Source organism: Pteropus alecto, unplaced genomic scaffold (genome assembly GCF_000325575.1).
Source record: "Pteropus alecto unplaced genomic scaffold, ASM32557v1 scaffold120, whole genome shotgun sequence".
Lineage (NCBI taxonomy): Eukaryota > Metazoa > Chordata > Mammalia > Chiroptera > Pteropodidae > Pteropus > Pteropus alecto.
The window spans coordinates 118,632-142,686 of record NW_006430061.1 but is presented as its reverse complement, the minus strand read 5'-3'; the positions used below and the strand labels follow the sequence as shown (position 1 = coordinate 142,686).

At 45.8% G+C, this 24,055-nt stretch overlaps 1 protein-coding gene across 4 annotated transcripts in view; it reads right to left on the bottom strand.

Annotated features, from left to right (window-relative positions):
* The window catches only part of SERGEF (secretion regulating guanine nucleotide exchange factor), a 180,841-nt gene that overhangs the window by 127,909 nt on the left and 28,877 nt on the right, over nt 1-24,055 (bottom strand). For all 4 annotated transcript variants that reach the window (XM_006904726.3, XM_015589488.2, XM_025046343.1 and 1 more), the window contains exon 9: nt 6,577-6,743. In XM_006904726.3, the coding sequence (XP_006904788.1) occupies nt 6,577-6,743 (167 nt within the window). The remainder of the gene's footprint in view (nt 1-6,576; nt 6,744-24,055) is intronic.

The following is a 24,055-nucleotide window of genomic DNA, read 5'->3' as shown; positions in this document are numbered from 1 at the left end:
CACTCTTTCTTATAGCCTTTGTCACGTTCTACGTGTCCTGCAATGAACTTAGCCCTGCCACTAGTTCACGAGCCCCTAAGACGAGAACTGTTCTAATCTTCTCTGCTTCCCCCATTTGGCTCATGTGGTGCTTGGATAGACAGGCATACATAAGCATCTACTGGATAAAAGAAGAAAAACCAAAGATGAATGTGCGTGAAAGCTCTTGGTAAATCATGAAGCGCTAAAGGACTGACTTAAGCTCCATCATCAACGGACTTCATAAGAAACTTCTGGGTTGGACAAGTATATTACAGGGTCAGAGCCTGTCTGTCCTCTAGCTCTACAGGATGTCGGACACCCAAATGCCTAAAAACACAGAAATGCCTGTTCTTGAACTGGCCTGGGACTGAGACGTGCAGACTGTAGGGGGAGAGAGAGAGAGGAGAGAGCTGAATAGGGCCACATTACCTCTGAAGCCACTTCTGTCATTCATTTTTCATTTATTCAGTCAGGAATTATCCACTAAGCACCTACGAGTTACCGGGAACTATTCCTGACACTGGGAGCACAGCCTTGAACAAGACAGATAGGCCCTCGCCCTCCTGGATGCTCTATTTTTTTAGTGAGAAAAGATGATAAATATAAATAAATAAATAGCCAGTAGTAAATAAGTGCTTCTGTATCATATCCTTAACCATCTCTTTTAAACGAGACAGCCCTGTCTGGTGGCTCTTTCTCTCTTCTGAGTGGACTCCGCTTTGAGGTTTGTTTCGGGATATTTCTCCTCCTATTAAGTTAGCAGCTACAGCTCAGATGTGCTGGCTTTTCTAACCTCCAGGGAAACAACAGTCTTTGGGTGAAGACTGCTGCCCCATTTGGGGAGGCCTCTAAAACCTGCTGCACTTCAAAAGTTTGGGCTGCCCAGGGCCATGGTCTCGGAGTCCTCCTGGTCCTCTAAGAAGAGCTGTGATGCTGTGGATTATTTACCCGAGAATGACTTGGGAATACTTTTTCAGGCTGTGTTCAATTCTGTCAGAGCCCTCCGGACTCAGCTGTTTGCTGGTGGTAGATTTCTGTGTTATTTAGGGCACCAAAGTCCCACGGTCTTGACACAAACTTAAAATTAGAAATGCATTAAATATAGGAAAGGAGGAAGGTCATTCAGGAAAGGCAGCCTTCCGAGGGAGCTGCAGGACAAAGACGCCCTGGAAACTTCCAGCTTCATTAATGGGTTTTACGCAGCATTCAAGTGGTATTTCTCCTTCAGAAATAACACTGTGCAAAGCGTAGGGGACTGGCTCAAACCTCAGCTAACACAGCTGAGTGAGTGACTTTGCAAACTAAAAATAGCTTCTTTCCCACTCGTTCTGACAGATTTTACTTAGACCCTGTGCACAGGTTGATCCTCCAACAAACAGTTTTAGTCCTGCAGCACAATGAGGGCCGATGGCATTTGGGCTTGACGGTTACCCAATCCCTGGTTCAACCCTTGTTTATTTCCGCGTTTCCTGCTCCTGCTCCAGTGGCTGCGTGTGTGCACACACGTGCACGTGTACGCTGAGCTCCCTGACTGCGATTTGGTGCTCCTCAACCAAACGTGGGCAGAATTTAAACCAGGAACATGACTCAGGACCATGGCAACAGACTGCGGCCAGAGCAAGGCCCTCAGAAACACTGGAAATCAGCTGCTTGCCCGCAGTCTTCTAATTCCTCGCTAGCCTCTCTGGGCCTCAGTTGTGAAATGAGGATAACCATTCCTATTCTGGCCCATTTCACAGCATCGCCCTGGGATCAAACAAGAGAATGTATGTGAGAGTGATTTTCCTTCAGACAGTACTCCCATCAGAAGGACGGATGGCAGTGAAGGGGCAGGCTAGAGAGGCAGCATTACTGTAAAACTAAGCCGGACCACTGGAACGGGCAGGCATCCCGATTGTACCAGCAGTTAAAGCAGATTTAGATTCACGGTTTTAGTTCACGTTGTCCCCACTGCCTGGCATGTCCTTCTACCTTTGTTGAGCTCCTACTCATTTTTAAGAATCTAGTTCAAATAATACTTCTTTTTGTTAGTGTCTTTGGAATTAATCATTCTGTCTTCACTGCTTCCTTGGCCTGTCATACATACCACTAACAGCACTTTTCACTCTGTACAGTAAGGATTTATTTATGTACCTGGCAGTTCTTTTAGGCCAAAGACATGTATTCTTTAGCTTTGTATCCACCTCCCCACCCACTGGCACTGTGTGGCCGATGCAGGAAAGCAGGAAAGGTAGAACTACACACACAGAGCCTGGAGGGCCTGGCGGACGGGGAAGTCAGGAAGGTCGTGTCACTGAGGCCTGCCTGCCCCCGGCAATAAGGGCACAGCCACAGGGACAGGAGTGAAAGCCAAACTGCAAGTCCTAGGAGGACCAGGCGGGAGCATCATACTAAGTCCCAATGACCTAAACTGGAGCAGGAGGCCCTGGGGACAAGGAACAAGGGCAGAGAACAGAGTCAAGGCAGAGAGGCAGAGCAAAGCTCAAATGGTACTGAAGCCTGGAACTTCTATATTAGTTAACTTTCGCAGGTCTGCCAAAGTTGAGAGAGCAGCTAGGGGTTAAGTGATCTTGGCTATGACATTAAGGGACTCCAGGGGCAGGAGTCATTTAAGGAGTGATCATTTATGGGAAATAAGAATCACAGATGGAAGGGACTTCTAGATCTATAACAAACCTTAGGAATCACCTGATCTAACATCCCCAACCTACATATGGGGGTGTGGGGGGACTAAGGGTGCAGGAGGAAAGGGGGCTTGCCCAGATTCACCAAGTCAGAGCACAACCAGAGCTAGAACCCAGGTCTCCCGACTCCCAGTCTAGACCTTGTCCCTCAGAGGCTGTTCACCTTCAGTCAAGTAGGTCTCCTGATGGTTTCACGAACACACCAGGTGCCCAGCTCTACCTGCTTCAGAATCCTGGAGGAGGCGCAATGTACCCACTAAATGAGCACAAGCACTTCTGCTCGACTATGAAATGCAGGCTTCCACCTGTGGGTGGAGTTGAGAGCCAAGGTTCCACAGCAAATGTGCAGGTAGCAGCCTCACCTGGGACCCGGAAAGCAAAAGGCTGCTGTGCAAACAAACCTGTTCACACACACCCTGCCCTGACGTGTGCAGGGCAGGGTAACCCCGATCACTGTGTGGCCCCTGAAATTTTCCAGGAGTGGTCAGACAGGCCTAGTATCTAAGGCAAATCTGACAATGCATGAAGTACATAGTCCTTACCACTGTTAAGAACATTAAAGGCAGGCCCACCTGGTCTAAAATCTCAAAGTCTTTCTCAGGCCAGAGATGAGACACAGCTCAGAAGAAAAGAATTAAGATTCTCAAGGAATCTGATTCCCAGACTTCCAGAATATTTATCTAGGTGAGGGTACACATGTAAAAGGACATATGTAATTTTACTTCATCTATACAGAAAGTATGTGAGCTCCAAGTACTTCAAGTCCAAATCCGAGCCCTACTGTTTATCTACTGTGTGATCCTGGACCAGTGACTTCTCCATTCTGAGCCCTAGTATCTTTATTTGTAAAGCAGTGAAACCTGTACCCAGGTTTATTGTGAAGATGAGAAATAATATATAATTAAAGCATTTAGCACGCTGCCTGACCCATAACAACCACCAGGTAACATTGTATTTATTTGCTTTCTTATGTTCACAGGAAGGGACAGTTATTCCACAGTCCAGCTCTATATACCTGTGCCTTCTCCTCCTGCTTAGCTGTCCCTCTGGACCCTTCTGGGTAGACATCCTACCTGAGGCCCCATTCCAGATAGCTCAGTCCTCCCTCTGCTTATCCCTTGGACATTAAAGATGGAAAATGGTCAGCTATGGGCCACACTTCAATTCCTTGAAGGTCAGGAATTGTCAACTTAGTTCAAGGCGTTTCCTGACTCCACAGGAGTCCCTGCACCTCCGCGGCCAAGGCCGACCATGGTAACAACTGGTTTAGTAGGGCTCTTGTCTTGTCCAAGGTGACTAGGGCTTGGAATGGCATTTGGTCTTGACAATTACTCCTAGAAGCTTACACTGTTCACTGGCTTAGCACTGGGCCTCAGGCATCTAGATGCCTGACAGGCCAGACCTAGATATCAACAGCGGAGATGATTCCCAGGCCCGATTTATGAAAACAGCCTGGAGTCTAAACCTGTGTGATACTAGAGCAGAGATGGAGGGGAGCACTACATGAGGTTGCCATGGGGCTCAAGTCGATGCCTCAGATTGCCCCTCTAAGAATAAGATAAAAGTCACATCAGCGTCAGGCTCTTAGGCTATATGTTTGCACTGGCCATGGCTGTCATAGTGCTGCACATCATGGCCACTGAGGACATTAAAAGGCTTCAAAAGGGAAGAAGAGAAAGGACCTACCAGTTACTGAGTGCCTGACACATGCCAAGAACTTTGCATGTAATCCTCATTGATGACCCTCTGAGACTCAGAATAATCCATGAAGCCTTTGTGTTTCTGCTATGCTGCCTGACCACAAAGTCTTAAATGTTCTGGGAAAGACAAAGAAAAGCAAAAGAGTCTAAAGGAGCAGTCCCCAACCGTTTTGGAACCAGGGACCGGTGCTGCTATGAGAATCTAATGCCTGATGATCTGAGGTGAAGCTGAGGCAGTGATGCTGGCGCTGGGGAGCGCCTTTCCATGAAGCCTTTGTGTTTCTGCTATGCTGCCTGACCACAAAGTCTTAAATGTTCTGGGAAAGACAAAGAAAAGCAAAAGAGTCTAAAGGAGCAGTCCCCAACCGTTTTGGAACCAGGGACCGGTGCTGCTATGAGAATCTAATGCCTGATGATCTGAGGTGGAGCTGAGGCAGTGATGCTGGCGCCAGGGAGCGCCTTCAAACACAGATGAAGCTTGGCTCACTCGCCTGCCACTCACCTCCTGCTGTGTTGCTCAGTTCTTAACAAGTCACAGACTGATACCAGTCCATGGCCCAGTGGTCTAAAGTACTATATATACCAAGCTCTCAGCACCTGAATGTGATAAGCAGACAAAACCCACTTAAATACTGCATTCCCTCATTCACTACTGGTGGGAGCAACTTCTTTCAAACAGAATCCAGAGAAATATAGCAAAAGTCTTAAAGATGCTCATGGCCTTTGCCCCTTCAATTTCATCCCTAAGATTGCATATTCAAGAAACAGTTTAACAAAGTATCCACTGCAGAGTCCACCACAGTGCCTATATATATATGATCTAAATGTCCAACATTCAAAGAATGATTTGGAAAATCCCAGAACCTTCCACCCATGTTATATAACCATTTTAAAGGATCTTAAAGACCAAGAAAAACAGAGTAAAGAATTTGTGATCAAATAAGTGAAGACAGAGTACAAAGCATTAGAAATGCTATCACCTGTAGCTTTGTAAAGTATGTACATATATACATACAAAAAGGAATGTAGCTGTGGTAGGGTGGTAAGATCACGGATTTTTTTTATTATTACCACGTCTAAATTGTCTTTGCAGTGTTGTTTAGTGTCTTTTCAATTAAAGAAAGAGAGAGAGAAAGACAGACAGACTCAACCCAGCTCTAAGGAAAGACCCAGGAGGACCGGGGCTGGGATGTGAAGCAGAAATGGAGAACCGTCCTACATACCCGGGAGGAGGAGGCCAGGCAGGCCCCGGGGAAGGGAAGTCCTCTAGGTATGGTGAGGGGTGTAATTAGTCTGATGCTAATTACAGAAGTCTCACTAGCTTATTAATTTTTTTTGACAGACTCTGAATGAAGACTGAATTCCTTTATTAAGCCAACTTGGGTTCAGAGGCACATTTCCTGCGTGGCCATCCTCATTCTTCTCAAAAACCGAGCCTTTTCTTTTTTTTAAGGACAGCGGTAAAGTAAAATTTAGTAACAGAAACACACACCCTGGAGAAATTAAGACTCCTGCCTTAAGTGTAGAAATTCAAGACATTTCAGGAAACTACAGGGGCTTGAATAAGCAACTGAACTACAATGTTTTCTACACTGGGAAATATAAACAGAAGTGCCAAATACTTAGCCCAGTGTTAAGGGCCCCTTGATCAGGTTGCAGCCCATCTTCCTGATATTACCTCATCTTCTCCCCCACAGACACCCCCTGCTCCAGACAAACTGAACCACCAGTGGTCCCCCAAACACTTTCTTCACTTTCCTAATCCCTAGACTCTGTTCAAGCTGTCGTGCCCACCTAAAAGTCCTCTTCTCTCTTATAGCTGCTTGCTCACGTCTGACCCATTCTTCAAGGCACAGCTCAAAGCCATGTCCTCCTTGAGACCTAACCTAATCCCTGAACCCTGAATTCATTACTCATTCCCGAAGTGGACCCATAGTACCTAGAACCTCTCCAAAGTCGTTACACACAGTCTGCCTCGCAGCATAGTGATCTGGATAACTGCCTTTTCTACCATATTAAACCACAAGCAACTTGAGGCAAGGACCCTTTCGGATTCCCGTGTGGAGCGTGCTGTAACGCCGCGACTAAAGCACACAGCAGACCCTCAATAAACGCTTCACTGAAAGACAAGAAGAAGAGATGCATCACATTTATGTTACGTCATTTCCTACCTCAGTTGCTCCCGTTAAGCACTGCAGAGACGAAGGCGTGCTCTTCTGTGGTCTTGAGCAGGGGAGGGATGAACCCTGCTTTTCCCGTGTCCAGTCTTCACAAGACTCCAACTTCCTCCCTAGTTGACCATAGTCTGCTCGGCCCCAGGTAAACACCTTGCCAGTTTCTAAAAACAAAACATATTTTGAGTAAGGCTGTGTTCTCATGGGTAGGCACTAAATTATAAGAGAAAGCGTGAACATTTCTTTTAGTACCAACTACTATGTACCAGGAGCCTTCCTATCTTCCCATAAAGAAAGCATAAGTATTCATATTACAGATATGGGAAGCTGATGTTCAGAAAGGTAAAATGACTTGGTCAAGATCAAGTAAGTGATAAGTACCAGAGCTGCATTCCAACAGAGGCTGATTCTAAAGCCCATGCTCCTGTATTTGAACACATATGGACATGACTACATAGAATGCTTCGACCACACTTTATGGCCTACCCACCCTCTCCCGTCCCCACGGCCGCCTTGCGCTTTGCCCTGATGTCTGTTCTCAGGCTCTCCTCTCTCTCACCAAGTCCAGGGCCCCCATCAGCCACCTTTAAGTCCCTCAGGCCTCTGACTTGCCCCATGTCACAATCCCTTATTCCCTTACTCTGAGCTCAATTAATAGCCTGTTTCATGTCTTTTCCCCTCCATGTAACATAAGAGGACTTTCAGAGTCTACGCTCTTACTCAAAGGAGCAATTCTAACAGTCCCAAGACAAATGTCTACGTGTGCTAGAAGGAAGGGAATGATAGAAGGAAAAAAAGACAAAACCATTTAGAGCCAGAAAAGCATTCAGTTCTCTAGATGCGTCACCTGGGAAACTGGCCAGTGCTAAAGATGATTGAAGAAAATGAAGTTTGGAAAAAGAGAAATGGCCTTTCTTCTCCCAGATAAAAGAAAATTCACCAAATTCATTCAGTTGTACCAAGTGCCGCATTTGTTATTTCAACAGAAATGCAAAATCCGATGAGGCATAGATTATTAACAGATTCTCTGCAATAAATATGCATAACCATGTGCGCTGTATAAATTCTTTATACATGTTTATTTTAACAAAGAAAAACTTTGCTTAAGAGACAAAACACCAAGTAATGCATATTAAATTCTAGACAAATCTACTACATACTCTGTGTTTAGTATCAAGGCTTCATCTGGCCCCACATTCAACATATGGCTTATAGTGTCAGCTAAAAAACAACCACAGACTAATGGAGGAATTGTCAGATTATGAAAGAGATTCAGGGCTCTGCAGGGACAAAGTTCTCAGGATTGGTCTGCTTATGGACATTACCGCAGATAGCGAGAAGTTCACAGGAATCTGGCCTCTGGGCTTCTTCGAAGAGGGAGCAAAGTCTGGGCAGCCCATGAAGAAGCAGGCATATCATAAGAACTGAGAGTGGGTCCATTCAGATGTTCTACCTAATGGCCTCATGTATGCTGTTCCTTTTGTCATGGATCACGTTTCCTTATGTTACTCAACTGATGAACCATGGCTCAACCTTTACAGTCCAGTTCATGTGTCACCAGTTCTGTGAAACCTTTCTTGACTTCTCAGTTCTCCACAGAAAGGGTGAAAGCCACCCTCCCACGAGCCATCTTTATTATTGTACTCATCCGCTACTATGTTCCCATTTAACAGGTAAGAAAATTAAGGTTCGGAAAAGTACCCAGCCCAGGGTCACACAGCTAAGACACTTCTCCTTCTACAAGCCCTTGGTACTTTATTCACACTGGTCCACATCACTGAGTAACTACTCAACACTCTTCCTTCACTTCTGTAAGATTAGACCCAAAAAAGCCTATGTGCCCAGGACCCGCAAAGCGACCCATCAAACTGGCAAACCGTCCCTTCACCTGAGCTGGCTGAGAGTTACAACCAGACTGTCTTATAGCAGAGAAATTCCCAAGCAGTCAGACGAGGAGACTGTGACTTCTTAAGTAACCCTAGCATTACTCTGCTAGGAATAACTGGCGAGTTGCTATCTGCAGTTCTACAGAGGAATTATGTGATCACAAATCCCACACTGAATCCTTTCTTATCAAGTAAAACATCTTAGAACCTTCCCTGCTATCGATTACTGATGTCCAAGTCAGGCAAGACTGCCAGAATACGGTGCCACCATAATCACATCTCCAATAGCAATTCAACCATTCCACTTACATAGCACTTTTCACCTTCAAAGCACTTCACAAAGATTAACTAATTAATCCTCATGCTCCCTGGGGAGGCCATAAGCATTCTATCAGAGACAAGCCCAGAAACCAGGCTGACCTGATGTCCAGCCTTCAGTCCCAGCCTGTTTGCCCAGTCAGGTGGGTGCACTCTATGAAGCTGTCCGTTTCACCCCAAAATATACTCTGCATCAGAAAGGTCACAGAAGACAGAGGAGACTCTTATTTTTCTATTTCTTTTAAACAGACACTTATTGACCATCTCCTAAATGCCTGACACATTCATAGGTACTCTCTCAATTAATCCTCATAAAAAGTCTGTGACATATGTATTATTAAGTTTATTTCACAGATGAGGTTAAATAACTCGAGAGGTTAAATGACTTATTCAAGTCCAAACAACCAGCAAGTGATGGAATCAAGATTTAAACCTGTCTTCTGACTCCAGGACCAATGGCATCTCCAGTGATTGCACAGCTGCTGTCACGAATGCATAAAACCTGGCTGATGAAACAGCCGTTCTCACAGTGTTTGAGGAGGGGGAAAATCCAGATTAAATGGATGTGTTCTGTGTACCATCCAGCTTTCCTCACTTCCCAGGAGGACATGCAGAACTCAGGACTATAAGTCCTGAAACACAGACATTAAACACAAGGATTATGATTTTAGGTCACCTGGAGTAAAAGGAAATAATCAATTCACACACAAAAGATGTTCATTGCTGCATTGTAGATAAGTGTCTGCCTCAGGCTAAAGCATGCCATCAAATCCAAGGAGATTCAGATCACAAATGTAACAAATGAATCTCTTCCTTAGAGTAAAGAATTATATATTACTACGATAAAATAGAGATACATTAAAGTCACTCAAAAAGTATAGCTTTGTGTCTCCAGATAAATGATAATCCTATGAAAATAAAGTCAGCAAGCAAAACATAATTTAAAGACATGTTCATGTGAGAATTAACATAGAATAACTATGGAGCCAAGAAATATACATGGCAAAAGATCTCAACGCAAAGTAGAAAAGAGCAGGGGCCAAATGAGCAGTATTGACAAAGCATGCCCGGGGAGCCTGGAGGAAGCATTTCAAGCAAGAAGTGTCCTGGCAAGCTTGATGGAACAAGTGGCATTTAAGGTGAACTTCTGGATAGGAAAAGAAAATAAGAGAGAATATCTAGGAATGGAAGAGGGGATGAACAATGACAGAAATCGAAAAGACACAAGGTGGGGCAGGTGGAGCGAGGGTGACGGGCGTGAGGAAGGGGACCGAGAGGACAGTCAGGACTCTCAGTGGAGGGCCAGCCACAGGGAAATGCCAGGCTCAGGGTCTGGACCTCACCTTCCAGGCCAGGATCCCCAAACACGCCGGCTTGCACTCCCTTATTTGTAAAACATTTTTTAACATACCACCAATATATGTATGTTCATTTATTTACACATATTGGTGTAAATATGTATAAATATTTACTTGTATTGCATACATTTATAAATTATAAATATACCTTCACTCAAAAATATACAGTATAAAACATACTCAAAAAAGTCGAAAATTTAAAAGAATGAGATAAAAACATATAAATGATGTCAGTTTTCCCTCTCCACACCCTGGAAATTTGTCTTACACACTCACTTTAGGGACAACTGATAGACCATGGGGAGACTGCAGACTTTTGAGCAGGTGTAAGGCCTAATGAAAGGAATGATTTGGGATGGTAGACCTGGCATAGGATTGGAGGAGGTCAGTAATAATGATATTCACAGCTAACACTTCCGTAGCACCTACTATGTGCCAGGCACTATTCTAAACATTCTCTACACAGTTTCCTGTTGGGACGGCCCAACAATCCCATAAGATAAGCATTCCTAACTGCCCCATTTTACTGGCAGGGAATGAGGCACTTACCCAAAGTCACAGTGGTAATAAATAAAAAGGGGACAAGGGAAAGAAGGAAGGAAACTCCTACAGCACGACAGCTTAAGAGGCATTGGGCTGAAACGAGGGCTGGAGTCACGAGGAAAGGGATGGGGGAAGTGCCCCGAAGTCAGGGTAGACTCAGGACAGTAGGTGGATGTGAACATTCAAGGGGGCATCTTCCTTTACTGTCCATCAAAGGGCTGCCTGGAACGGTGGCAAAGGCAGGTGAGAAGCCACAGCTATAGGCGCAGTGAGAATCTAAGCTCTTCAGGGAAGAGGAATTTTTACCTGTTCCAAGGAAAGGCATCCTGAAGATGATAAGAAGATAGATTACAGTGTAATATAAGGAACATCCACATTTTCTTAACAGAATTTGACCCAAAAGGGAACAGAATGTTATTGAAGATATCAAAATGGAGTTAGCAAATGGAGGTGGATGTTCTAAAAAGAAACCCAGGGGTCAGGCAGGCAGAGAAAAGGCCATATGACCTCTGCAGTCCCTCCCAGCTAATATTCCAGGATGCTACGAAGTCTTCTGAAACACACACACACACATGCGCGCGCGTGCACGAAGGAGGAGGAGGCTGCTCTTTACCTATGAGTTTGTTGTAATTCATCTGTTTATAAATACCAGCTACTTTGGGGGTTATTATGTTTTAGAGTGTAAGAATCTTATTTCTGTAACTCATCCTTTGCTCTGCCACACTGACAGAGATTTTATAAAAAGGCATTTGGTGACAATAAGCAAGGGCTGGTCAAACACAGAACTAACTGCCTGAGTCACTCGGCTAATCTTCCCATGTGAGGAGCAGGAAAGAGGGAAGGGAGAGCTCAGAGCGCGGGCACCGGAATCTTCCACAAAGCCTCTTTCCAGCTCCCCTCTGTCCCCGGATGTCTCTACTACTCCTGACCCCGTTCACCTAGTCAACTGTTACTCACTCACTCTTCAGTTCTGCTGAGCCCTCAATCCAGATCAGACTGTTCTGTGCAACAATCTCAGAGAACCACGTTCCTCATCTTGGGATCACTGATGCCAGTTTATAAATGGATACTCATTAGGAAGACTGTTCGATTAATGTCTGTCTCCCCCTCTGGAGAGCCAGCTCTATGCTAGCAGGGGCTCTCTGTTTTAGCTCATTGCTTATCCTAGAATAATGCCCAGCACAAAGTAAATGCTCACTAAATATTTGCTGCCTGAATAAATAAATGCATGAATCTACCTGCTTCTTGCTCACCACTACTAAACTATATCATTCACTGGCTCCACCTTGAGCATATTATTCCACATCTGTAAAATGGGAATAATAACATTGACCTCACAGGGTTGTTGCAAGGATATTTTTGCATAAAGTGCATGACACGTAATAGTAAACGTTAGCCACTATTACTATTATTCCCCTATTCCCCTGACCTGAACACCACCAGTCTTATCAAGGATTTCCACAGTTCCACCCACGGTTTCCACCAATTTGTCATATCTTTTCAACCAAGTCCCATCTACCAATGTCTTAGGGTCAATGTCTCTGCTGATAATCCAAGAAATTTTTTTTGGCTCCATCACGGAATTCTAGATGTTTGTAAGACTCAAGATTGTCTCTGACACATCAGAGGCCTCTGAAGTACTGCACAATACAAATCAATTAAAGCTAAGAAAAAAGAAGAAAGAGGAAAAGAAGTGGAGAAGAGAGGTGAAGCGAGGTAAGCTGGAGAAGGGAGGAAGTTTAACCGAAGACTCAGGAGACCTGGATCCTAATCCTGGCTTCTCTCCTAGGCTACATGACTTTGAACAGGTCCCTTCTCTAGGGACCTAGTTTTCCCATCCATAAAATAAGAGGGCTGGAATAGCGACATTTTCCTAATCTAAACTTTTAATAAACAACGTCTAAAACTCCTCAGTGTCAAAATAAGCAGCGTACAATCTAATGTTATTGGTGCCTTTGGACTATTTAGTCTGACCAGTGACCTAAAAGAAAACATCCACTTCAATATCAAAGACTATTCACACAGCTCACAATTTAAATAAAAATCGGGACTTGACTGCATATCGTATTATATTTTAGTAAAATTTCCCCCATCTCCAAAGTCATGTCATGAACAATATCACATAATAAAAAGTTTGGAATTTTTAAAAAGTTAATGCAAGGATAAAATTTCCAAACATGAGCTGCCCAACCAAAAAAGGGGAGAAGCAGCAGCCTGCAAAGAGAGTGAACAAAAGGTAAAGGACTGGGGAGAATTTACTTATCAAAAGCTGACTGTATAAAACTCTGCTTTAAGGTACTACCATTAAGTTAATTTAATCTATCCTTAATAATTGGAGTAAACCCCATTTTACAGAAAAAGAAACAGATCACAGAAGTTAAATGACTTGCTCAAGATGCTACAGCTGGAACATGGCAAAGCTGCAATAATAATGATAATAATACTACTCATAGCTGATATTTTGAGGGTACTTATTTCATGCTAAACTCTTTCCATGAATTGTTCCATTTAGTCCACAAAAACGCCCCATGAGTATGTATTATTATAATCCTCAAATTACAGGTGAGGACATTTAAAGCACAGAGAGAGGTTAAGTCTTGGGCCGAGAGTCCGCAGCTGTCAGTGGCAGAACCCAGATGGAACCCAGCAGCCTGGCATTGGAGTCAGGGCCCCCAGTCACTGCCCCTCAGAGGACACACTGCTTTTCACTGGATCACACTGCCTCTTCTAAACATTCCAAGGACTTGCAGAGGTTGTTCAGGGTCACAGGGAGGCACACGTGGGCTAAGGACACAAAGAGAGCCCAGCAGTGAGTGACCAAGTGAGCTTCATCCTTGGCCTACATAGCAAAGATCAGAGTCCCAAAACATGTTGGGCATTCCACACGGCTGCTCCATTTTCACCTTTGACTATGAGCTGCCAAATCGTGGGCACCGGTGATAGAAGTCAAGGTAAACTACACCCTGAGGAGTCCCCAGACCAGCTGCAGGACTACCTATACCACACAAGGTTGGAGTTTCCCAGAAAAAGATGAATGTTTTCTTCTTTCAAACCATATAAGGACATCTCAGGAAGCCCTAGTCTTAGATTGTTTAGTAGCTCCCTTGCCTTCCACACAGTCTCTCCCTCCAAATGTTCTTCAATGCAGGATGGCTGCCCCTCTGTCAAGGGCATACTCTACTTCCTCACTCCCAGGCCTCAGGGACATGCTGTGCCCCAGCCCACAATGCTGGTCAGCCTGTAATGTCAGTGGGCCTGCTTGTTCCACCTACAGGATCCCTTCTCACCCTTCAGGGCCTGGCTCACATCCCGCTGCCTCCCTAAAGCATCCCATCATCTCCTGGTCAGAATAAGCCATCTTCCCTTTAGGAGCCACTGTCATGGTGCTTGTACCCTCTGTTCCAACAACTATTCTATGCTGCCAAATATAAGATTTAACGACATGTTTTATGTTGCCCTCTGTATTGGTCAAGGTTATCCAGAGAAACAGAACAGTTATATCGAAAGAGATTTACAAGGAACTGGCGCACATGACTATGGAGGCTGGCAAGTCCAAAATCTGTAGAGCTGATGTCTCAGCTCAAAGGCTCTCATGCAGGAAGAGCTGATGTTCCACTTGGAAAGAAGGATAATTCTCTTACTCAGGGAAGGGTCAGCCTTTTGTCCTATTCGGGACTTCAACTGATTGGGTGAGGCCCACCCACACTAGGGAGAGCAATCTGCTTTACTCAATTTACATGTAAATGTTAATTTCATCCAAAAACATCTTCACAGATATACTCTGAACAATGTTTACGAAATATCTGGGTGCCATGTGGCCCAGTTAAGTTGATACATAAAATTAACCACCATACCCACTAAAGGGTGAAGAACAGTTATCCTTTCTCTCTGCATTCCTCATAGTACCTAGTATAGTATAGGGCCTGACCAAGAGCAGATATTCAGTGTTTGCTGAAAGAAAAAGGAGTTATAGACATCACTCTCACCATGGACTTTCATATGCCACCAACGACATCAGAGACCATCTCACCCAACTCCCCAAAGAGAAAATGAAACTGAGGAAAGTAAATAACTTTTCCAAATCACAAAGAATACTTACAAGCAAAGCCAGGCACTCATAATATTCAAAAAATTGTTACTGAGCCCTTTCTCTATGCCAGACACTGTCCCAGGTGCTGGGTGCCACAGCAGTGAAGAAAACAGACAAAACTCCCTTCCTTCATAGAGCTTACATTCTAGCGTGGCGAAGACAGACAACAGTCAAAAAACATATAGAACATATCCCCAGGCAAATAACTTTATGTGCTATAGAGAGATACAGAGAAAGGAAACAGGCAGAGCTGGGGAGAGAGGTAGAGGCCGAGGACCGGTGCCCAGTTCCTGATGTCCTGTCTGGGGCTTTTCCTCTGTAGCATACCAAGCTTTCTTAGAGGAAGAATTTTAAATCTAAGAGACCTCAGCCGAGTCATGAAGGTACAATAAAACTTGCTCTAACTGTCTCTCAGGACTATGATGAAAATAAATACGAACGCACTTTGTAAACTCTAAATAGAGGTGCTAATAATATATTATGACCATCGCTCTTTTTTTAAAGCCAGTTTGCAAAGAACCATCACGAGAGGCTGGACCTCAAGCCCCTGCTCTGAGCAGGCTGCTCTGGCGCAGTGCTCGGGCTTCCTGCTCCTCACGGGACCCAGCAGGCTGCTACTCATAGCCGGCAGCCGCTCGGCACCCACAGAAAAGTCCCTGATTGAGGCCAGTGACTCTGCAGATGTTTCCCTACTCATTTCACATTCAAACTCCAAAGCTTCTTTGCACACTTTTAGACTCTTATTAATAACATTTTAAAATGCAGATTGCTGCCTAATCTTAGCTGCGTAATTAAAAAAATAATCTTGCCTCTCTCCCTCCCAGCAAGGAAGGAAACTATACCCCAGGGCTTCTGCAGCTAAGAATCATACGGAATCATACGCCGCAGAAAAGCCAGTAGGAGGCTCAAGGGGGAAACGAGAGCGGGGGGACTTGAAGCCAGGAAGCGAGTCTAATCCCCTCGATTTTAGAGAAAAATGAAAATGAGGCTGAAGGAGGGGAATGATTTGCCCAAGGACACACAATGTATTTTGGCAGAGTCAGAACCAGAATCCCGGTTTCTGGCTTCCCTGTAAGTAGACTCCGTCTACTGCTTCTTGGGGAGAGGAAAGGAGGAAGACAGACTGTAAATTCTTGGAGGGTAGGAATCTTACCTATGTGATTCTCCTTATCCACTACTCACCCAGAGAAATAGCCATGGGTTTCAGATGTTCAAGAGGATTATGGGAACAGGTTCGAAATTCTTTATAGTCAGTTTAGACTCAGACTGTCACAGCAAGAAGGGACCTCAGGACACTCTAACTCAACTGTCTGCTTCTAGCTGGGAAAAGTGAGGCCCACTAAAAAGTGACTTATGTACCTCACGTCAAACAGTGAGTTAGATCCCAGGCCCCCTGACTTCTAGCACATCCTGTCCACAGCTTCTTACAAAAATACCAGTCAACCTCTCAAAGCTTCCGTTGCTACCCACAATTACCAAAGGCTTCCTGGGTCCCTTGGCTGGGAAGAATAGAGATAGGTGAGGTCCACATGGCCTGCCTCTCTGAGATGGTTTCTTGGAAGGCCCGAGGGCTGGGTGATGGAAAACATACCTCCCTACACCCATCTCCTTGAGGTTCTCTTCTCCCTACCTACAACTGCTGTCCCTGGCCAGACTTCAGTTATTGTCCACTGCAAAAGATCATCAGCAGTTTCTATCTCTGTGAAGTTACAAAAAAAGAAGTTAAAAAAAAAAAAAAGGCCAAGTACTGCACCCAGCTGTTGGTGAGGCCGAGTTTTCCACTGATGACGATGACTCACAGCGCCTGAGCTGGAGGCTGGAGCTGGGAATGAGACTTGGCTAGGGAAAGCCGCAGTTCGCAAGCACGCCTGGGCCCGCAGAGGTATGTTTGAGTTCCTTCAGTAAAACCCCAGCATCTGATTGTGGGAACACAGCGCCCCCCGAAGACCACCCTGAGGCCCTGCAGAAGACGAACCATAAATGGGGACCAGCGATCTTGCAAAAGCTCACTGTGATATCGAAGTTGTTGTGTTAGCAAGCCAGAGTCCCACCTCCTAAACCCCAAGAGATCCCACAACTCCCTAGAACTATTTGCATCCTCAGCCTCCAAAGAGAAACTGGCTTTTGGTTAATGGAAGGCCCAGATTAAGATCTTCGAGCGGAGGAGACAAAGGTTGGCTCCAATCTTTTGGTGGAGAAATAATTCACCTAGGGGTGGAAGCAAAGAGAGGAGGGAACCTATCCTGGGATGGCAGTTCATGGTCAACCGGTGACAATATTTGGGAACATGACATGACTTTGGATGATGCCTCTCAAATTTCTTCTAACCCCACCCTTGGACCAGGTTCTACATGAGAGACGGGTATAAAAGACCGACTGGAGTCCTGATAGAGCTGCACTCACAGATAGGGGAGCACTCCTCCCACCTCCTCATGTGAGGACACTGCAAGGGAAACCACTGAGCAATAGGACAAGGTCGGGAAGAGTCTGTGGGAGTGATGTCCACTCCACTATCAATGGTTTGGGAATTTTCCACTTGTATCAAGCAGTAGTAGTAACGAGCATCACCTGAGGAGGCCACTAAGAACCCATTATGATCAAGCACCCACCAAGGGAGGGAAGAAAATCAGGACACTCGGTGTCCCAGTAATTTCTATGTAAGGGACTGAGGGGAGGCTTGGGATCAAAGTCCACTGTCAAAGCTAGTGGGCGGTGTGACAAGCATTGAAGTTATATTTAAATTGCTTATCTGGAGGTGTATGGCCTTGTGGCATGAAGGGCCACCAGTCCAGATCCATTGTGGGAGAGCCTGTCCTTCCCGTCCACATCTGCCAATTCCCCTCCCAGTCTGCTCTCTGTTCCCATCTGTCCCTCAGGCCCCAGAAGCAGCACCCTTTACCAGCACCCCACCTGCCAAGAAACTCCAAGTCACTAATATGACCTTCTGTAAAAACCTGACAAGGTTGAAGACCACCACCCATGGCCTTCACCTTTAGCCACACCAGACACAGCAGTACCAAAGCCAGAGTGCCTTCCCTGGAGAGGCTGAATTCTCCATGGCCAGAGACTAGGAAAAGCATCTGCTACACAGGATTTTTCATTTCACAGGATCAGCTCCAACCAAATCAGCAGAGCACCGTTACTACGGACCATCTGCCAGGACCCGGAAACAGCCCTGTTACATAAAGGGGCTGGTGAAACAAAATTTATTAAACTGGATTTTTCCTCTAGACAAAGCCCTTCGAGTCTCTCTTAGGAGGGGCCGGGTAGGGTAGTGGAAGGTCTCTGGGCAAGACACCCAGGGGGTCCTAATCCTGACTCTGTGAGACTTATGGGACCACCTCCCCAGGCTTCTGTTTTCTCAAATTTCAAATCAAGATGAGATGGTCGCTCCCAGCATTATAATTCCATGACTTCTTATTGTTTTCACCCAATTGGCAAAAAAAAAAAAAAGGAAGCATATTTTGATATTAATTTTGTACTGCAAGGTTATTTTTCTAAAAAAGATCACTACCTTCACTGTTGTGGGCTTAAAAGAGAGCAGTGGAGAATGGAGCCACGGACGCTGGGGCTGGCTGGAGGAAAGCACATGAAGGAGAAACCAAAGGCGGGAACCTTCGATCAGGCCAGGCAGGAAAGGCCCGAGCAAATCTCAAATAGCTTTGCCAAGAAGCAGCACTGCCACTGACCCCTTGCCTCTGCACACAGTAATTTTCAGTTGACAAGGTGCTTTCACATCCAGGATCTTACTCGAGCCTCACGACACCCTCAAAACTGACGAGGTGATATCGTTGACCTCCATTTCACACCGGGCACAGTAAGGCTAAGAAACTAGATAGGCTGACTGCTCTTCGGTTTCCTTGCACATAGAATGGGCGTGAGCCTTACTCGGCAAACTCTGTGTAAGGATTAGATGATTTCAGAGAGCCCTGGCGAAATGCCTGGCACATAGTGCATCCTTGATAAACGTGGGTCACCTCCCCCACACACTCCCATCTCCTCAGGGCAGTGTGGGACGAGCCCCAAAGCTGCTCATCTTTAGGCCCCTAGGAAATGCTTCAAGATGGAAGGCGACATGGTGGCTTCCTCAGTGACCTTCCACGTCGCCTGAGACAGCTTCCCAGAAGGCAGACCAAGGAGCCAGATAACCCGTCCCTACCATTCTCACAGATTCTAATAGTCACCCCAGCTCATGGAGAAATGGGGTTCCCCTGAGAATCAGAATACCTCAAAATCAACCACAGGGATGAGACCTGAAGCAAAAAGCAGGCATGAGGCCTCAACACGGGAGCCTGAACAAGCCACCCGGATGGAGGCAGGGCCTTCTCCTGCACTGTTCCCCTCCCCTGCAGAAACCTTCAGCGGCTCCTTCCACTGCTCACAGAATAAAGCCTGAGTAAGGACCCATGCCATTTATACTTCAACGTTTCCAGTCCCTTCTCATTCTACCTGGCCCTGTGTTAAGCAAACTGTACCAAGGTGCAATTCTCACTTCTACACCTTTGTCTGCAGTATTCCTTCTGCCTGGAATGTCCCCTTTGCCTGTTCAACAAATATTTTTTGAATAATAGGGTGAAGGGACGGAGAAAGGAATATGTGAATGAGTGAATGACGTACTACATCTCTGTGATGCAGACAAATTAGGGATTATGATTTTCATTAAACAGATGAGGAATTTCAGGCCTAGAGAGGCTAAATGACTTGCCCAAAATCACACAGCCAACAAGCAGCCAAATTAGAACTTGAATCTGGCTCTTTAGGACTACTTTGGCTTCCTCCTGAGGTAAAAAGTCACTCACAGATTAGGAAAAAGCTGATCCAAGATTCCTCAAAATGGGCCACTTTTATCTTGGCACACATCCGAGAGCACTTTAAGGCACTGGCTGTCACTATGATTATTCAGAGTTCCCGTGAGGCAGGCAAGGTCCCTCGAGAAAGGGCAAGCACAGTGCCATCTGTCAGGAACCTAAAAATGATGGTGAAATTACAGGCCAGTCACTTACAGCTTACTTTCAGAGAGCTCTTGGAACAAATCAATCCCACCAGGAAAGAGAAGGATTCCTTGAATGGAAACTGAGCCCTTCCCAGACCATCTGGTGAGCTTGCAGTATGGCTGGTGCCACCATCCACCATGGACAGATGAGGAAGCCAAGGACCCACGGCGAGGCCTTGTAGACATGCAAAGGCAAAGCTGGTCCCCAAACCCTGGGGCACTAGGCAAGGCTGTCAGACTGAAGATGCTGAGGCTCTCAGCCCTGGGCTTCTCCAAGAAGCTAGGAAGAAGGCAGGGCCGCAGGCTAGGTCTCCAGAGCACAGTCACTAAAAATGAAACAGCTTCCACATCCAAAAGCCGCAGTTAGCTATTCCATGCAACAGGCCCACACTGAGTCTCTTCCCTGACACCAGGGGAGGTCCAGGAGTGAATGAAACAGACCAGGTCCTAACCCAAACCCTGCGGGGCTCACATGTGGTGAAGAGAGAACGACAACAAATAAGTAAACAATAATGATACTATGGTTTCAGGCAGTGAAAACCACTAACGTGAAAAATAAAGTAGGACAGGAACAGAGTGTGGCTCGGACAGGCTGGTGGTGGCTACTTTCGACGGGGTGAACGGGGGGCCTCTAAGAGAGGTGACAGTTGGGCAGAAAGCGATGCAAGTGTGGCAACAGCTTGTGGGGATCCAGGAGATGAGCACTCCTGACAGGTGACTGCTAGAGGACAGACACAGAGGGGAAAGGCTATTTGCCACCGGCCACCAGCCCCGAGCCTGCCTTTTACTGCCACCAAGGCCTCCCCAGCCCCTAGCGGCCCACAGCTCCCCCAAACCTTCCTCCAGGGAAGAGAGAAGAATATTCATTCCCCCTACTCTACAGCCTGAGCATCACCTACTGCATTTCCAGTGCAGACATTTTGAGGGGACGTAGCAGGATGAAATGAAATGAATACAACCTTCGCCATCAAACAGCATGGTCCAAGTATCTGCTTTGCTTAACTAGCGGCATGACTTTAAACAAGCCACTCAGCCTTTCTGAGCTTCGATTTCCTCACCTGGAATGCAAGGGACATGAACCCCCACCTCCGAGGGTTATGAGGGGTATGTAAGTGGCAGCACCTGGCAGAATACCTAGTACATGGTAAATGCTTGGCAGATTGGTTCCCTGCCCTACTCTGACCCCATCAGAAATAAAAATAAAATTTTTTGTGCTAGCTCATGTTCACTACAGTGTGCCTATGGCAGGGCCCTAGGCCTGTCCCTCTGCTGGGTGTGGGGGCTGTGAGATGACCCTTGGTGATTCCGTCACAGCACAGCCTGATGGGAGGGCCTTGGCGGGAGAGGAGAATGGGGCAGACAGGAGAAAAGCAGAAGACAGTAAACACTGCCCTTACTGTGGGGGTTGCAGGGTGTGTGGAAATCATTAGGCCCAGACGCTCGTTCCGTCACAGCACAGCCTGATGGGAGGGCCTTGGCAGGGGAGGAGAATGGGGCAGACAGGAGAAAAGCAGAAAAGACAATAAACACTGCCCTTACTGTGGGGGTTGGGGAGTGTGTGGAAATCATTAGGCCCAGACACTCAAAGAAACCAGGATCAAGGCAGACAGTTAACTGCTGACCCCTTCCCTTTCCACCTCTGGCTCAACGGTCCAGGGCCCAGACCCTTGTCTCCCGGCTCTCCTGTGGGGCAGCCAGCTATAGACCAAACTGATCTCAGTTCTTCTCACAAGCGAGGAGGTACTTGGGTATTAACTCATGGTGAGACCTTAGGTAGCCCTTTCCCTCTCTGGGCCTGAGTTCTCCCATCCATCCATAAAAAGAGGGGAGGGCCTGGGATGACCTCTGGGGATCCTTTCAGCTCTGACCTTGCTAATTCTGACTCGCCCTACCCACCTCACCCCTAAGGCTGTTTGCTGGCCCACTGCTGCCATCTGGTGGCCCTCCAGGGTCAACTGCACTTGGCTTTGGCCAGGGTTCCCGACAAGCCCCTTATTCGAATGCACCTATTTCTAAGGGTGAATCGTGCTTCTGCTTCAGCTAGACACAAATTGCACTTCTCTGGACCACAGATCAATTGGTATTCTTTGCCAAATACAAAAACCAAAAATAACACCAGAATTTCATCTCTCTAGCAGAGATAACACACTGCAGCTGAGAGTCTGACCTCCTTGCCTAGAGAAAGTAATCTGCCCAAGGTCACACAGCTGCCTGGCTCCCGGACCAGTGCACAACTCCACTTTACCACAATGCTTAGAGCTGGTGGGCATCCTGGAAACCAAAAATAAAGTCAGCCCAGGGCCAAGGAAACAAAGCCTTTGGAAAGTGGGAAGCAAATTGTCAGGATTCCTTGCAAACCTCAAGTAATGGGAAGACAGGACATGTGAACATGTGAGCAATGCTTGCAGAAATTCACTGGAAATAAACTGGAGGTGCCCAGGGTATCTTTTGACCTTGGAGGGCCACATTCGCAAGAACTCTTGCAGGCCTCCAAGCTACCACCACAGCCTGGATTCCAGGCTGAGCAACCTGCCAGAGGGTGAAGGAGACACAGTGGGGTAGCAGCATGTGTCTGCAAGTGCGTCCCCCACTGCACAAGTTCCTCAGGATAGAGTTATAGCTTTTCTGTTCTATCTCCAGGCCTCTAAGCATCTGGCCAGAGGAGCTCAATAAAGCTATATATGAACAGATCCCTTACATTCCTGCACAGTCATGGGAACTGTCCACCCATTGTGGATTCAACTGATCACACTCTTGGCTCTGTCTACAATCTTCTAAACCCTATAGTGCAGACCTTGAAAAAACATTCTGTGTGACTTTATATAGGTTATTTGCCTTTTCTGGCCTCTACTATCTCACATGTGCAGCATAATTGAGGTTCTACTGGATGATCTTCAAAGTCCTTTTAATTCTAAAATTCTAAAATTTGAAACCATATCAGGGCAAATCAAGGCAACTCTTCACCTGCAGAGCAGATATGAGAAAGGAAGAAGTAGTTAAACAATGCTTCCCTCTAGTGGTTTAATGCTGTCACTACACCCTCTCAGCCCGAAACCCTATCACTGAACTCCGTTTAATTCCACCCTGAACTCTGAACAGAAGAGAAATGGGCTGCAGCCAGCAGAAGAGACAGCAGAGACGCCAGGCTCCAGGAACCACTGAGGCCTCTGAGTAGGTTCCACACCAGTGGAGAAACTCTCCATTTTTAGGAACAAGTACATATTGGAGCTCAAAGGACCTTCTGTGACCTCCAATTTCTCTCTTCAGATGAGGAAACCAAGGTTCAAGGATGTTCAGAAAGGACTTGCCTGAGGTCACGAAGCTGACTCACGACTGAGCCAAAAATAGACCCTCGCTTTCCTGCTTCCTTCCACAGTCTCTTGCCTCCCAAATGAGGCCCATGGAAGTAATCTGTCAAGGATTTACACACAGGAATGGGGAGCAAAGGGGCCAGTACCCTGCACCAAGGGACAAGAAACTTTATTCATTAATTTAACATTTATGGGCAATATAATCAGACTGCAAATTACATATTCAGCATAGAAAATATAAAAGAAGATAAAATTCACTCATAATCCTACCAATCAGAGATATTATCCCGGCATATTTCCTTCTAGTCTTTTCTATGCGAACATCCTTTTAAAAAAAAAATTAGAAGTTATAGTGTAGTAACCTATTGCAATCTACTCTTTTCACTTACTATATCATGAGCATATTCCTCTGTCATTAAATATCCTTCTAAAACATCCTGGTTAATGGCTACATAGTCTAACATATGGTTGTACCATAATTTACTTAAGCAACCCCCCTACAATCTCATTTGTTTTTGTCATTATAACTTAGGCTGCAATGAATTGCAATATTCTTAATATTTTAACATCCACGATTATTTCTTTAAGCCAGTTTTAATATTTTATAGGATAAAATTTTAGAGCTGAATGGCCTGTAGAGATATGTCTGCAATCTCCTATTACCCAGATAGAAAGGAGACCAGAGAGTTTCATGTCTTGCCAAGGACAAAGAGAAAGCCACAGAACCCAGGCCCGAACTCTCCACCCATTAAAATGTGACCTTCCCAAAGGATTTCACACCCTCTCTGACCACCCTCCTTCCCCCAAAACCCCAGAGCCTTCAGTGTCTGAGCCATGCCTCTGGCTTTGTCACAGTCTTTTTTCTTCTTCCACTAAGTATTTCATTTGGTTATCCAACTATAAGATTCCTGAAGGTAGTTCTGGATTTTATATTCCCCTGTATTCTGTAGCATACTGCTACAAACATATAGGTAAGC